This window comes from Schistocerca nitens, chromosome 9 (assembly GCF_023898315.1).
Source record: "Schistocerca nitens isolate TAMUIC-IGC-003100 chromosome 9, iqSchNite1.1, whole genome shotgun sequence".
Lineage (NCBI taxonomy): Eukaryota > Metazoa > Arthropoda > Insecta > Orthoptera > Acrididae > Schistocerca > Schistocerca nitens.
The window spans coordinates 301,268,535-301,284,154 of NC_064622.1; the positions used below are offsets into that span (position 1 = coordinate 301,268,535).

Here is a 15,620-nt window from a genome sequence, read left to right on the forward strand (position 1 = left end):
GACTAGTTTGATATAGTTTTCCAGGTATTTTCTGTGATTTGTCAAAGGCATTCGATTGTGTAAACCACAACAACCTTTTAAATAAATTAGAATTCTATGGTGTCACTGGCAGTGCTGCAAAATGGTTCAAGTCATACCTCGCTAACAGGAAACAAAGGGTGTCAGTGCAAGGGATTAGTGAATTAAGTCATCAGTCATCATCAGAATGGGGAGAAATTACATGTGGTGTCCCACAAGGATCCATCTTAGGGCCATTGCTTTTTCTTGTGTGCATTAATGATCTCTCATCAGTTACACTGCCAGAATCAGAGTTCATTTTGTTTGCAGATGACACAAGTATTGCAATAAATAGTTTGTCGAGTGCAGTTCTAGAAAGATCTGCTAATGATATTTTCATGGATATTAATAAATGTTTTAAAGCCAACTCACTGACATTAAACTTCGAAAAGACTCACTATATGCAATTCAAAACCTGTAAGAGGTTTCCACCCAGCATATGTATAAAGTATGAAGAAGAGCAGATAGAAGAGGTTTGCAGTCTTAAATTCCTGGGATTACAATTTGATAATAAATTCAGTTGGGAGGAGCACACCACAGAACTGCAGAAACACCTTAACAAGTCTGTATTTGCAATTCGAGTGTTAGCAGACATAGGCGACATAAAAGTGAAAAAGCTTGCATACTTTGCCTACTTTCATTCCATAATGTCATATGGTATAATATTTTGGGGTAACTCTTCAAGTCAAACAAAAGTTTTCAGAGTCCAAAAGTGTGTAATATGTATTATTTGTGGAGTAAATTCACAGACGTCTTGTAGAAACCTCTTCAAAGAACTGAGTATACTAACTACTGCCTCTCAGTATATTTACTCCTTAATGAAATTTGTCCTAAATAATATATCTCTTTTTCCGACAAACAGCTCAGTTCATACATACAATACCAGGAACAAAAATGATCTGCACAAGGACTTAAAAGCACTTACTTTAGTTCAAAAAGGGGTCCACTACTCAGGAACACTCATCTTCAATAATTTGCCAGCAAACATAAAAAATTTAGTTACAAATAAAGATCAGTTTAAAAGGAGCCTGAAAGACTTACTCGTGGCCAACTCCTTCTACTCCATTGACGAATTTTTTAATAGGAACAAATGATGTATTGTATATATTCATACTATTAGTATTGTTATTTCAGCTTTAAAAATAAAAAAAAAGTGACATGTTCCACAGCCACGAGGATCTCATCAACACAGATCTATGGAACGACAAACTAATCTAATCTAATCTATTTCCTCTTCTGATACAGGTTCTTCATCTCAAGACTAATACTTGCCCCTAATGTCCTCAATTAATTCTAGAATATATTCCAGTCCCTGTCTCTCCCTACAATTTTTCCAATCCATGGCTTTTTCTTCTAGTTAATATTATCACACATTTTTCTTCCTGGCAGTTCTGCTCAGAACCTCCTCATTTCTTATATCTTCTGTCAATTTAACATTCAGCATTCATTTATGATGCCGTATCTCAAATGCATTGATTCTCTTTTCTTTTCCACTTTTGCCACAATCCGTAACTCACATTTGTATAACTCTGTGCTCCATACATAAATTCCTTTCTCAAATTGAGGCCTGTGTTGGATACTAGACAACTTCTTTTCTTTTCTTCAGAAATGGTCTCTGTGCCTGTGGTAGTCTGCTTGTTACATCATCCTTGCTTCTTCCATCATTTGTTATTTTGCTTACAAGCTAGCAGAATTGCTTTAGTTTGTCTGATTTGTGGTCCCCAGTTTTCATGTTAGTTTGTTGCTGATCTCAATCCATATTCTGTGCTCAGTATACTGTTCATTCCATCCAACAGGTCATGTAATTCTTCCTCACTTTCACAGAGCGTAGCTATGTCATCAACGCATCTTATTGATATCCTTTCACCTTAAATTACAGCCCATGCCTGAAACTTTTTATTCCCATTATTGCTTCTTCAGTATACTACTTGAACAGTAAAGGATAATGACTGCATTTCTGCTTTTCGTCCTTTTTAATCAAAGCAGCTCTCGATCTTCCATCATTACTATTCCATTTTGTTTCTTTTAGACCCATCTTGCCCTATAGCAGCAAATACCTACTTCTCTGAGGATTTCTAATATCTCAAACACTTTACATCTTCAAATGATCTTTCTAAGTAAACATGTCTTGAGAGTGTCTTGATTTTTCTTAAGTCTTGCTTCAGTTATCAAGTGTAATGTCAGAACTGCCTCTATGGTGTCTTTGCCATTACTAAAGCCAACCTCATTGTCATCTAACCGATGTTTAATTTTCTTTCCAATCTCTTGTATTATTATTCTGGTCAGAAACTTGGATAAATAAGCTTTCAAACTCTTGCATTCATCTGCCCATGCTGCCTTCATTGAATTGCTAATCTGTTTTTATGAACACGCAACAAAGCCTGTTTCATATGAATTGTCAGCAACAAATGTATTTGATTCTACCGGAGCATAAATTACAACAAACTTAATAGTTAGGTGATAATTCGTGAGGATGATAGCTACTATATTCTGCATGAATACAGATAAATTTAAAAGGAACATAGTATCCCACATTGGTAATGATGATTCACAAACCCAGAATCAAAATATTTAAATAAGTTATGGAAACAGCTGCTAACTACAGATGCTTTTAATTATGCTTTTTTAGTTTATTTGGGGTTAAAATTCCTTGCCTTTAACTGAGTGTGTTTTATTAACCAAAATTGTGCAGGAATAAAGGCATTGTACCCTAAACAAGGACCCAAGTCTATATTTAAATTACCTTTTAAATTGTTTAAAGTGGCTACATGTATACAGTTTATTAGAACTTTGAACAGTATTAACCCTTTGACTGCTACAAATGTGGTAGCTGCATTCCATAGAGACTGCGGCTTTTTTGTTGCCCATGTACTCCTGGCTGCTCTAGGGGATCGAGTTCCGGTCACTATCTGTGAACTGATTTTGCTGTACGGTCTGTTCTCTTGTGCTGAATATTCCTGGAGCACTTCGCATGATGAATTTGTGTGCTGCTGTGTGTTTTGCCACCTTAAGTACAAAACACAATAAACTCTTGACTATACAGCCTAATGTGATGGAAGGTCAAACAGAGTAACAAAAAAGCTGGATAGGTGAGAGTGCTATAAATTCTATCTTCCAATGGCAGCTGTATCAATCAAAATAACCTTTTTAATACCAAAACCTGATTTTATAAACATTTCCTGGGTTATTATGTTTTACATACCCCTCATTTTGGACTCTTTAATTGAATCACAAAGGACCACACAAAACAACAATTTAACAATGTACACTGTTTGGACATTTGAAGAAACAAAGACCACAGCATTGCCAATGGACCTGCTCTCTATGTGTGTTCATTGTTGTTTGTGAGTGCTGGAAGAGGGTTTCTAAGTATCATTAGTTGACAAGTGGTTCTGGTGATTTATTCAGTATCAATGATACAGTGTGTATCTCATGATTGTGACTGGAGATGTGGTAGAAACACAAAAGGTGCACAAAGCATTTTTAAAAGGCACACAGAATTGTAGCCAGATCCTACTTGCTAAACCTTTGGAAGATAAATTAATTTTCCAGGAAAAAGTATTATTAGGATGTTAATTTAATAGCCCAGATAGTAGAAGGGATGGATAATAATGAGCTCGATAGTCAGGAGTCTACTGTAAACACGGTTACTCAGGTTCTTGACTCTAGAAATCAATCACTGCACAGACAAACACAGGTATGTCAATATTGTTTTACACCTAATAATTACACCTATCCAGGAGTTATTAGCAGAGAACTAGAGTCCTGTGATGAAAGTGAAGTATCACTTTCATTTCATCAAAGTAACCTAGTGTTCTTTATATTTACTCTTCCATAGACCTATCATATTCACAACTGTAATAACTCAAAGCAAGAATGACTCTATCAGTGACACCACTCTAATGTGTCTTCAGTCGTAGAGATCCAAGGTAACAACTTTTTTGCTCTAGATTTGCATTTTCCATTCAAAAATTGTTTGCAATGCAATTGAGCGAACCTGTGGGCCACTAAATGAAACACTTACCATCCAATTTTAAGAAAACTATTTCTCAAAAAGTTTAATTTTTTCACGTCCTACAGTATGATACCTTTGACCAATAAACGACTGAATTTTGTTTTGTTATTCATCTTAGTGACTATACTGCTTGCAACGAATTAAAGCATTGCAAGATATTTTAAGATTTTTGCAGAAGTAAAAACACATTGTGTAGACTTTGCTTGTGGTTCATTTTACATCCTTGATTGCAGTGTATTAAATGTAGCTAACATATCAAAATTGAGAGCAGAGCAATATATGTCACCATTCTCAAGATATTGGTTCTTGTATCAACTGAAGGGTTGCGTGGATTGCGCCCAGTGTTCTTTCCATGCAAAACATGCATCATGTGGTTGTAAAAACTGCCATATTTCATAAATGATTCAAGATACTGAAACAAGGTTTTTTGATAGCATGCTAAGAGGTGTGTATACTGCTGTATGATTAATACTCAAAACATTTTTATGTATCATGAGAAAGAGGCATAACTATATTTTTTTATGAAAAGAAGTACTTCTCTTAATAGCACTTAATAGCTTGTCAAAAAAGAATATAGTGGCATTGAACACATTAAAATTTATAGTATCCTATGTGAGATTCTCAACTTTAATTGAAACCTGTTTGTTGTCACATCAAAAGTTGTAATCGCTAAGTAACTATTTGCTTTAATCGTTTCAGTTCCAGTCTAGATCTTTTGTTTATTTACAACATTTAGAATGCATTAGTCTCTCTAGCAACACTATTGCAGTGGTTTTTATATGGAGGCATCTGATACTCTGCTTGTTTCTTTTACCCTGTGACGCTGAGTACCAGGTGTAATTGTCTGTCACTGCCATAATGATTCCTTTCTCTGTCCAACCACAATGAGGTGCCATATTCTCAGTCAGAACTGAAGATGAAAGCTGCAACACAAGTAAGATCACAGCAGCGAACACACACAGGCCAAACAGTGGAAAGCTGCTGAGCACTCAGGTCAGAAATGCAGCTACTGAGCCACTCTGCCTGGCCACTAAGTACCTTGCCCATTAACATATCCAGAACTCACAAAAACCTGAGTGGCTGGCCATGGTAACATGTCGGGAGTACAAAGACGGCAACAAGCAGGTGTGTGTATACATTTCTAGAGCATGTGACAGAAGAGTCAAAGGTGCACCTGGAGACAATAACAGTGGCACACTTTTAACACATCCAGAGCAGTTAAAGTGTTGAGGAATAAATGTTCTGGTATAGCAGTGAAGAATTTCTAAGGTTCTTGGAGACACCTCTGCAGGTCATCTGTTTTGGATGCATTATGTGATATTTACACATTCTTGTTTCATTATCTCCATGATTAGGCATTTAATGTCATTCTGTCAAACAACTATTTACTTGGAGAATACGACTGTTACGTGCTACCAGAATTTTTGTATCATACAGCAGCAATGAGACACAGTTTGATTTTGGTTCACATTGCCAGTTTTGAATTTACAAATTCATAATTGAACAGTTTGCATTTATTTTTCATGACCTTAGCATAAACAGAAATTAACTGCTTCAAATATGTGACAATGGTGGTGGAAACTGACATTGTGCTGCTCCAAGAGTCATGTTAAAATGCAGCTTACAGTGACATGGCCAAACATTGTGTCTATCTGATTGATCCACGTATGTGATGCATTACAGCAGCAATTCTGTATAGCATGGATTCGACAAGTCTCTGGTCAGTTACTGGAGATATGTGGCACCAGACATCTGTGCACAGGTACAGAAATTGTCATGAATTATGGGCTGGTAGAAATGGCATCCCATAGTGGCCCATATGTGTTCCATCAGGTCCAAACCAAGTGGCCAGGACATCAACGAGAGTCCACTATTGTGCTTCTCAAACCATTGTAGTATGAATCTAGCCTTGTCACACAAATGGTTACCTTGCCATTGGGGAAGACATCAGTCATGATGGGACTCAGGTGGTCTGCTATCATGTTCACATAGTCCGTAGCTATCATCAAGCGTTTAGTTATTAGTCAGGTCCCATGCATCACATTTCCATTGATCCATGGTCTAATCTCATTTATCCCATGCCCACTACAACTGTAACTGATGATCTTATTTTAATGTGGAAATATTATGGCTTGTATGCCATAGAGCCACATGTTCAACTGTCATCACTGAATGGTGAGCTCTGTAACACTTGTGTCTTCATCAGCATTGCATCTGTCATCAGATATACCACAGATCATTGCCTGTCGTGCCTTGTAGAGTGGGAAAGTCTCCGATCTCCACAGTCTGTGAGGAGGCATAGATGTCCAACACCTTGTCACCTAGTTATGGTTTTACCATGCTGCACTCACTTTCTATAGATGCCCATAACAATAGCAAGTCAACAGGTCACCAACTTTACTGTTTCAGTGATGCTCATTCCCTGGAGCCAGGCCATAACAATCTGCTCTTTGTGAAAGTTCTTATGTCAGTTGACTTCTCCATTCGTGGTCTGTATTGTCACTAGAATGATTCCCCGTTCATCTCTCCTCCATGTATATACTTTGCCCTGAATGCCACTAGATAGCATTCAGTCTCATGGGAAGCAGTTGTCATAATGTTATTTGCCATTAGTGTATGTTCTCAGTGTTGGTAGAGAAAAGCAAAGTTATTTATGTTTCTATGTATATCAAATATCTTCTTTTGTAATAAAATGTGTTTATTCCAGATGACAATGATGCTGAAGTAATAAGTGTTATGTCAAAGTTGTACAATACTTTGGAAAAAGGAAAGAACACAGGATCCAGTGGTCTTAGTGGAAAACTGAAGTCTCAGATTTTGAAAGCCTTGTACAGGTATATTGAAAGGCCCAATGAGATGCTGCTACTGCAGATTGCGAGAGTTATACTTGCTGTAAGCAATAAAATACATATTGAACTTTTCTAAACAAGTTTTTCCCAGTGCCATATTCAGTGTCTTAACACCTCTGTTACAGTTGCGAGTAACAGGTGCCAACTTATCAGGAGTATGTAAACTAATATTTAAAGTTTCACGCAGTGACAAGAATGACAAGCTTTTCTTGGAAGACAATATCCTTGGTAAGTGAAACACCTCTAGTTAAAAACACATAAAATATGGGTGTGCAGCTAAATCATGTGAAACTATTCAAGAAAAATGAACTTCCACCACTCACCTGTATCTGATTGAGGTTTGATGTACTGACACATGTAACATCATAAATATTCTGTATTCACTATATATAGTCACGGCTGCAAAATACTAACACAAATTCTTTACAGACGAATGGAAAAACTAGTAGAAGCTAACCTCGGGGAAGATCAGTTTGGATTCCGTAGAAATGTTGGAACATGTGAGGCAATACTGACCCTACGACTTATCTTAGAAGATAGATTAAGGAAAGACAAACCTACATTTCTAGCATTTTTAGACTTAGAGAAAGCTTTTGACAATGTTGACTAGAATACTCTCTTTAAAATTCTGAAGGTGGCAGGGGTAAAATACATGGAGCAAAAGGCTGTTTACAATTTGTACAAAACCAGATGGCAGTTATGAGTCGAGGGGCATGAAAGGCAAGCAGTGGTTGAGAAGGGAGTAACACAGGGTTGTAGCCTATCCCTGATGTTGTTCAATCTGTATATTGAGCAAGCAGTGAAGGAAACAAAAGAAAAATTTGGAGTAGGAATTAAAATCCAGGGACAAGAAATAAAAGCCTTGAGGTTTGCCAGTGACATTGTAATTCTGTCAGAGACAGCCAAGGACCTGGAAGAGCAGTTGAACAGAATGGACAGTGTCTTGAAAGGATGAACATCAACAGAAGCAAACAGAGGATAATGGCATGTAGTGGAATTAAATCAGGTGATGCGGAGAAAATTAGATTAGGAAATGAGACACTTAAAGTAGTAGATGAGATTTGCAATTTGGGGAGCAAAATAACTGATGATGGTCAAAGTAGAGAGGATATAAAATGTAGAATGGCTATGGCAAGGAAAGTGTTTCTGAAGAAGATAAATTTGCTAACATTGTGTATAGATTTAAGTGTTAGTAACTCTTTTCTGAAAGTATTTGTTTGGACTGTAGCCTAGTATGGAAGTGAAACATGAATGACAAATAGTTTAGACAAGAAGAGAATAGAAGCTTTTGAAATGTGGTGCTACAGAAGAATGCTGAAGATTAGATGTGTATATCACATAACTAATGAGGAGGTTGTGAATAGAATCAGGGAGAAGAGGAATTTGTGGCACAACCTGACTAAAAGAAGGGATCGATTGATAGGACATGCCCAGAGGCATCAAGGAATCACCAATTTATTATTGGAGGGAAACATGGAGGGTAAAAATTGTAGAGGGAGACCAAAGAGGTGAATACACTAAGCAGATTCAGAAGGATGTAGGTTGCAGTAGTTACTCAGAGATGAAGAAGCTTGCACAGGATGGAGTAGTATGGAAAGCTACATCAAACCAGTTTCTGGACTGAAGACTCAACAACAACAACAGTGTGCTTTATTACAAAGAATCTCATTCTCTTTGTAAACAAATCAACAATTCACATCCATGACACTGTATGTGAGCAAAACTATAGTATCAGTTTAAAAAATCTGTTCCTAGTGCAGAGAGGTGCTAAGTATTGTGGTGTAAAAATTTTCAACTGTCTTCTCACTGAATTTAAAAGTTTAAGGAATAATCAATCTCTAAACCATACCAGTTTCTCTTGACTCACTCATTGTATATTGTCAAATGTTAATACAAGTGGCAGCAGGAGAACACACACACACAAAAAGGTTTAACTTTCACAAGTTTTTGGAGCCAGTGGCTCCTTCTTCTGGCAGAAGAGTTCATGGGTAAGGAAGAGGGGTGAAGGAAAAGGACTGGAGAGATTTAGGAAAAAGGGTACAGCCCAGAAAAGTCACCCAGAACACCGGGTCAGGAGAGACTTTATACTGTCAATAATTCAGTATTTTCACTGTTAAATGTTAATACACGTATTTTGTGTAGATTAGGCATTTCATTCAATCATTGCATAGTGTGAATATGTATTTTTATCATATATAAGTTGCTGAACAGATCACCCTATAGTGTGACAGTGGCCGTGCATGCCAAACACTTTCGAATATATGACCATTGAAGAGTGAAGATAATAATTTGTCAATTGTTAATATTAGTAATTCATGTAAATCATGTTATTTTTATTCATGTTCTGTGTAATGTTTGTAGGTATTTTTATTATTCGTTGAATCTCTGAACTGATTGTTCAGTAGTATGACAAAAACTATGTCATTAAACATGTTTCTATTGAAGAGTGAAGATAATAACCATTTATTTCTTTATTTGTAGTAGCTGTTGAGTAGTGAATTGTAATTTAATCATTGTAAACTCTAGGATGGAATAATAACAATATGGAAAGGACAAATTGCTACTCACCACATAGGAAAGGTGTTGAGTCACTGAGGAAAGTACTAAAATATTTAAGATTTCAGACAAAGTCCTTTTTCCATAATGTAAATAAACACACATAGTCACATTCTCAAGAGTCAAGTCCCAGTGCCCGGAGACTGGGGCTGTTTGTGTGAATTGTGGCTGTGTGAGTGTGTGCTTTTCTACTTCAGAAATCGACACGCAAGTCGCTGAAGTAGCGTCAAATCGAAAGACTTGCACCCGACGAATGGTCTACCCAACGGGAGGCCCTAATCACACGACATTTACATTTATTTTACTTCAGAAAAAGGGCTTTCTCCAGAGCTTAAATATTTTAGTGCCCTTTTTAATTTTTTGTGTCTGTGACTCAGTGCCTTATCTATGTGGTGAGTAGCAACTTACCCTTTTCATAAAACTGTAAATTAATATATATGTATTTATAATGTGGACACATTCCACATCAGTGGTGAACTTATTGTTGTATGAATCCGTCGAACATCAAAAAAATAAACAAATAAAATGTAAAGGTTTATCTTTTGCTTAACTTGCTACAGCCTGTGCAGTGCTGTTGCTCTCTTATAGTTATTTCTTTTAATAAGAATTCTAGCCATATTTTTAAAAAAATTACATCAAAGTACAATCTTCACAGAGTTATTTGTCAATGCACTGGGTTCAGCCAGTCCACTTGAGGATGCTGAAGCCTGTATTTATGGATATGGTGCCTTAAAGTTTTTAACAATGAATCCAGCACTTCTGTCAAGAGTTCTGAACCTTGGTGCATTGGAGCTAATGGTGCTGCATATAAAGATGATTAATTCTGCAGTGAGTAATTTATTACTTGTATATAACATGATGATTTTTATGTGTATTAATTCTGATAAATTTCAGTATAGAAATATGTCAACAGCTGATTCCTCATATTCATTTTCCCTGCTCTACTGACACTACAAATTTTGCTCACAGGTGCTTCTTATTTTAAGTTTCTCTATTTGTTGTTATTGTATTTTTCTATCATCTTTCTCCTCTATTTTAACTCTTTTTTTTTTCTGCACATCTGCGTACTGCTTATCCTTATAGAATGACCTTTCCAGACACCACTGCCTGTTGCATGCTTGTTGCATTCATTTAAACATAATGTAGTACATGGTCCATAGTCCATCATAAAGAAAATCTCTCTCAAAATTACTCCTTAAGGCAGGTGATATTTTTAAAAAAAAAAAAAACACTTCAATCTTCTTTGTTCACTCGTAACCATTGCCATTGTATCAACAAGTGACCTGTCAGGTCATCCAAAAGTAATATAAAATAGCATAAATTAAAATGAATCCTGCAGTGTTTTGTGGGAATGATCTCCAATTAAAATAATTCTGAAGTACATAGTGCAATAAAATTTATTTGCAACCAATGGCTGAAACTTATACTGAAAAAAGAAAACAGGAAATAGTAAATTGAGTGGTGGGTACTATTTCATGTTATTGCATGATGGAATGGAATAGATTAGATTTATTCACCTTTGAGCACTTTCCATGCAATCAGTGTTTGTGTGCAACTGTAATTACAGAAGTGTTTTATGTTGAAACTTTAGACTTAACACATTACATTACTCTATTTACAATAATTACGTAGTACAGATGTAGTAATGCATTATGTTGGCAGACTAGATTTTACATATTAATTTGTTTAACATTGCATATTGTGTAATACTGTATGTTATTATTTTCAGTAGCTTATCATCATAAAAGTATATCTTCTATTATACTGCATTGAAATTGCTTCACTGTGTAGTATACGTAACTTTTAATCCATTTTCCACTTTTATTTTTTAGTTTATTCTGCACATTGTACGGTCACTTTGTTGTAACTGGTTAAAAAACCGTATGCTCAGATGTTTGAAACTATGGTGGATCTTTGTTGTCTGCTCAACAGCATGTCAACTGGATGTAGATGTCTTGTGTCAAGCCAGTGTACTGAGTTCTTCATATTAAATTGGTGTATATTGTCCGTAGTATAGACCAGGCACTTATACGTATATGTATAGGGTGCTTAAAAAAGTATTGAATATTCTGAGAGGTGGTAGTAGCCACCAAAACAAGGAAAAAATGTCCAATAAACATAGGCTCTACAATGCATACCTTAAGAGCTATGAACATTTGTTCTTCTTTAATACTGTGAAAAAAATCTCTTTTATTGCAAGCTCTTTGCTTTCTATACATTAGGAGGAGGTGGTATAGACCAAACAAAAAAAAACATCCAGTAAACACAGGCACTAAAATGCATACTCTGGAAGCTGTGAGCACTTGTTCAATAGAAGTTACGTGTTTCACATAGTGTAGATGAACAAGTGCTCATAGCTCTTAAGGTATGCATTTTGGAGCCTACATTTACTCAACATTTTTTCCTTGTTTTGGTCCATACTACCTCCTCCCAAAATATGGAAAGCAAAGTGCTTGCAATAGAAGATAAGTGTTTCACAGTATATTGAAGATGAACAAATGCTCTTAGCTCACACCCATGTTTATTGGACTTTTTTCATTGCTTTGGTGGATCATATATGGAGTGGGGGAAAGGAATGAAAGAGGAAGTCACCTGGTAGAAGTTTGCACAGAGCATAAGTTAATCATCGCTAACACATGGTTTAAGAATCATAAAAGAAGGTTGTATACATGGAGGAGACCTAGAGACACTCTGAAGAGGCCTAAAGACACTCTAAGGTTTCATATTGATTGTATATGGTATAAGCAAGATTTCAGAATAAAATTTTAAATTGTAAGAAATTTCCAAGATCAGATATGGAACCTGACCACAATTTACCAGTTATGAACTGTAGATTTAAACTGCAGAAATTAGAAAGAGGAGGAATGTTAAGGACATTGGATCTGGATAAGTTGAAAGAACCACAGGTTGTTGAGAGTTTCAGAGGGAGCATAAAGCAACAGTTGACTAGAACAGGGCAAAGGTATACAATAGAAGATGAATGGGTAGCTTTAAAAGATGACATAGGGAAGGCAGTAGAGGGTCAAATAGGTAAAAAGACAAGGCCTAGTAGAAATTCTTGGATAACTCAAGAGATATTGAAATTAATTGATGAAAGAAGAATTTTAAAAATGAAGCAGGTGAAAGAGAATACAAACGTGTAAAAAATGATATTGACGGGAAGTGCAAAATGGCTAAACAGGAATGGCTAGAGGAGAAATGTAAGGATCTAGAAGCATATTTCACTGGGGGAAAGATAGACACTATATACAGGCCTTTGGGGAAAAGGGAAGCATATGTATGAATATCAAGAGCTCAGTTGGAAAACCGATCCTAAGCAAAGAAGGGAAAGCTGAAAGGTTGAAGGAGTGTATAGAGGGTCTATACAAGGCAGATGAACTTGAAGACAATATTATTGAAAGGGAAGTAGATGTAGATGAAGATGAGAGATATTCTACTGCAAGAAGAATTTGACAGAGCTCTGAAAGATCTAAATTGGAACAATTCCGTGGTGGTAGACAATATTCTGTTAGAACCACTGATAGCCAGTCATGACAGAACTCTTCCATCTGGTGTGCAAAATGTATGAAACAAGCAAAATACCCTCAGACTTCAAAAATAATGTAGTAATTCCAGTTCCAAAGACAGCAGTTGCTGACTGGCATGAAAATGACCAAACTATGAGTTTAATAAGTCATGGCTCAAAAATACTAACATAAATTCCTCACAGAAGAATGGAGAAACTGTTGAAGCCAACCATGGGGAAGATCAGTTTCGATTCCAGAGAAATGTAGGAACACGTGAGGCAATACTTATTGTACGACTTATCGTAGAAGATAGGTTAAGGAAAGACAAACCTAAGTTTATAGCATTTGTAGACTTAGAGAAATCATTTGGCAGTGTTGACTGGAATACTCTCTTTGAAATTCTGAAGGTAGCAGGAGTAAAACACAGGGAGTGAAAGGCTGTTTACAATTTGTACAGAAACCAGATGACAGTTATAAGAATCAAGGGGCATGAAAGGAAACAGTGGTTGAGAAGGGATGGAGAAAGGGTTGTAGCCTATCCTCGATGTTATTCAATCTATACACTGAACAAGCAGTAAAGCAAACCAAAGAAAGATTTGGAGTAGGAATTATAGTTCTTACTTACCACTTGTTTACTCCATGGGTCTACAGCCCTTTAAGGGTGTTGGCCTGGATCACATTATCCTGCCATTCTGTCTGGTCCATGACTTTCCATCAACATCCTCTGACACCCAACTTTTTCATGTCTTCATCAAATCCATCCATCCACCTCTTTCTGGGACATCCCTTCCCATCGTCTGCCTCCAGCCTTGCCATAAAAAATCTTCTTACATGTTCTGTCTTCTTCCATTCTGACCATGTATCCTGCTCACAGCAGTCTTCTTATTTTAATGGTATTGAGAATATCCGGTTCGTCAAAAAGTTGTTCCAGTTCTGCATTTGCACAGATGCACCAACCTTCTTGATTGTATATTGGGCCATATATTTTATGCAGAACCTTTCTCTTCCAACTGCTAAGGACCCTTTTCTTGTTTGCAGTCATGGCCCACATCTCAGCACCAGGCATATCAACTGGTCTTATAATTGTTTTGTAAATGAGGATTTTAGATTTATGTGATGCAAGCAAGCACCTAAGCATGGGTAGTGTGTCAAAGTAGCATATGTTGCATGCTGCTATTCTAGCTTTCACCTCACTACTGATGTCTTTTGTCTCTGTGATAATTGATCTGAGGTACTTGAAAAGTCTTTCACCCTGTCAAACTCCTTGTCAGCTTCAGCTATCCTGAGATCTGGAAGGCTTTGCTGGTTGGTCAGTGTCATATATTTGGTCTTTTTGACATTGACTACCAGACCATGTTCCCTTGTACATCTCTCCAGTTGTTGATAGGCATTTACCAGCACAGCAGTGTTTCGTACGAGTAATGCCACATTGTCTGCAAAGGCTAGATACTGCAGTGAATGATTAAAAATAGATCCTCCTCTATTTAACTCTATCTGACTTATGACTTTTTCTAGGCAGAGGTTGAATAGCAATGAGGAGATACAGTCACCCTTTCTCAATCCCTTCTTTCCTTCCTCTTCTCTGGACATTTCACCCTGTATTTTTACTTTACAGTTGGTTTCACTGAGGGTCATCATAGTAAGTTTAACAGGCTTCTTAGGTATTCCAGACTCTTCCATTATATTCCGAAATGCCACTCTTGAGATACTATCATATACTTGTTTAAAATTTATATAAATCTGTTGTATATTCATTTGATGTTCATAACATTTTTAAGTAGTATCCATAATGTGAATATTTGGTCAGTTATTGACCTATTTCTTCTAAGGCCACTCTGATAGTGTTCAGTTCTCTATTCTACATAGGAAGTAAGCCTCCTAGTTAGGATCTTGGAGAACACTTTATATGTAGTATTTAGCTGGGAGATTCCTTCATTGTTCTGGCCATTTAATTTATCTCCTTCTTTATGTATGGGGCACATAATAGCTGTTTTTCACTCCATTAGCATGCTCTTTCCTGCCATATGCCCAGTATTACTTTATGTATTGCTTTTCACAGTGCTTCCCCATGATATTTGAGAAGTTCCACCTGTATCTGATCTTCTTCAGGTCCTTATTGCTTTTTAAGGGCTTAATGGTTTGTATCACTTCCTCCAGTGTGGATTCCGATGTTAAAACCTCTGGTCTATAATAACTTATTTCCAACAGTTCTTCTTGTTCTAATCCTTGTACTTCTCGGTTCAATAACTCTTGGAAGCATTCTGCCCATCTGTCAAGTATTTTATTACTCTCCCCTATCAAGTCCCCTTCCTTACTCATACATATATCTGTTCTGGCTTGAAACCCAGCCTTTGTCACATACATGCTTCTCTTCTGCTAGTTGTTCAGTTTATTCCCATTCTTTCTTTTCTAGTGCTCTTTTCTTCCGTCTTCAAACCCTCTTCAGACTTGCTCTAGTTCTTCTCTGAAATAATTTCATTTATGCTAAGTCACACTCCTCAGTTCTTCTAATACATTCTTCATCAAACCAATCTGCTTTCCTTAAAGCCCATATGTGACCCAAAACCTCTCCATCTGCCTCAAGGAAATTCAGCCTTACATCATTTCCACATTATTTCTATATGTTCATTTGATGTG

At 36.6% G+C, this 15,620-nt stretch overlaps 1 protein-coding gene across 1 annotated transcript in view; it reads left to right on the top strand.

Annotated features, from left to right (window-relative positions):
- The window catches only part of LOC126203778 (armadillo repeat-containing protein 2), a 180,502-nt gene that overhangs the window by 27,302 nt on the left and 137,580 nt on the right, over positions 1 to 15,620 (top strand). The window contains exons 6-8 of the mRNA XM_049938146.1: positions 6,780 to 6,964; positions 7,047 to 7,149; positions 10,133 to 10,305. Coding sequence (XP_049794103.1) covers positions 6,780 to 6,964; positions 7,047 to 7,149; positions 10,133 to 10,305 — 461 coding nt within the window. The remainder of the gene's footprint in view (positions 1 to 6,779; positions 6,965 to 7,046; positions 7,150 to 10,132; positions 10,306 to 15,620) is intronic.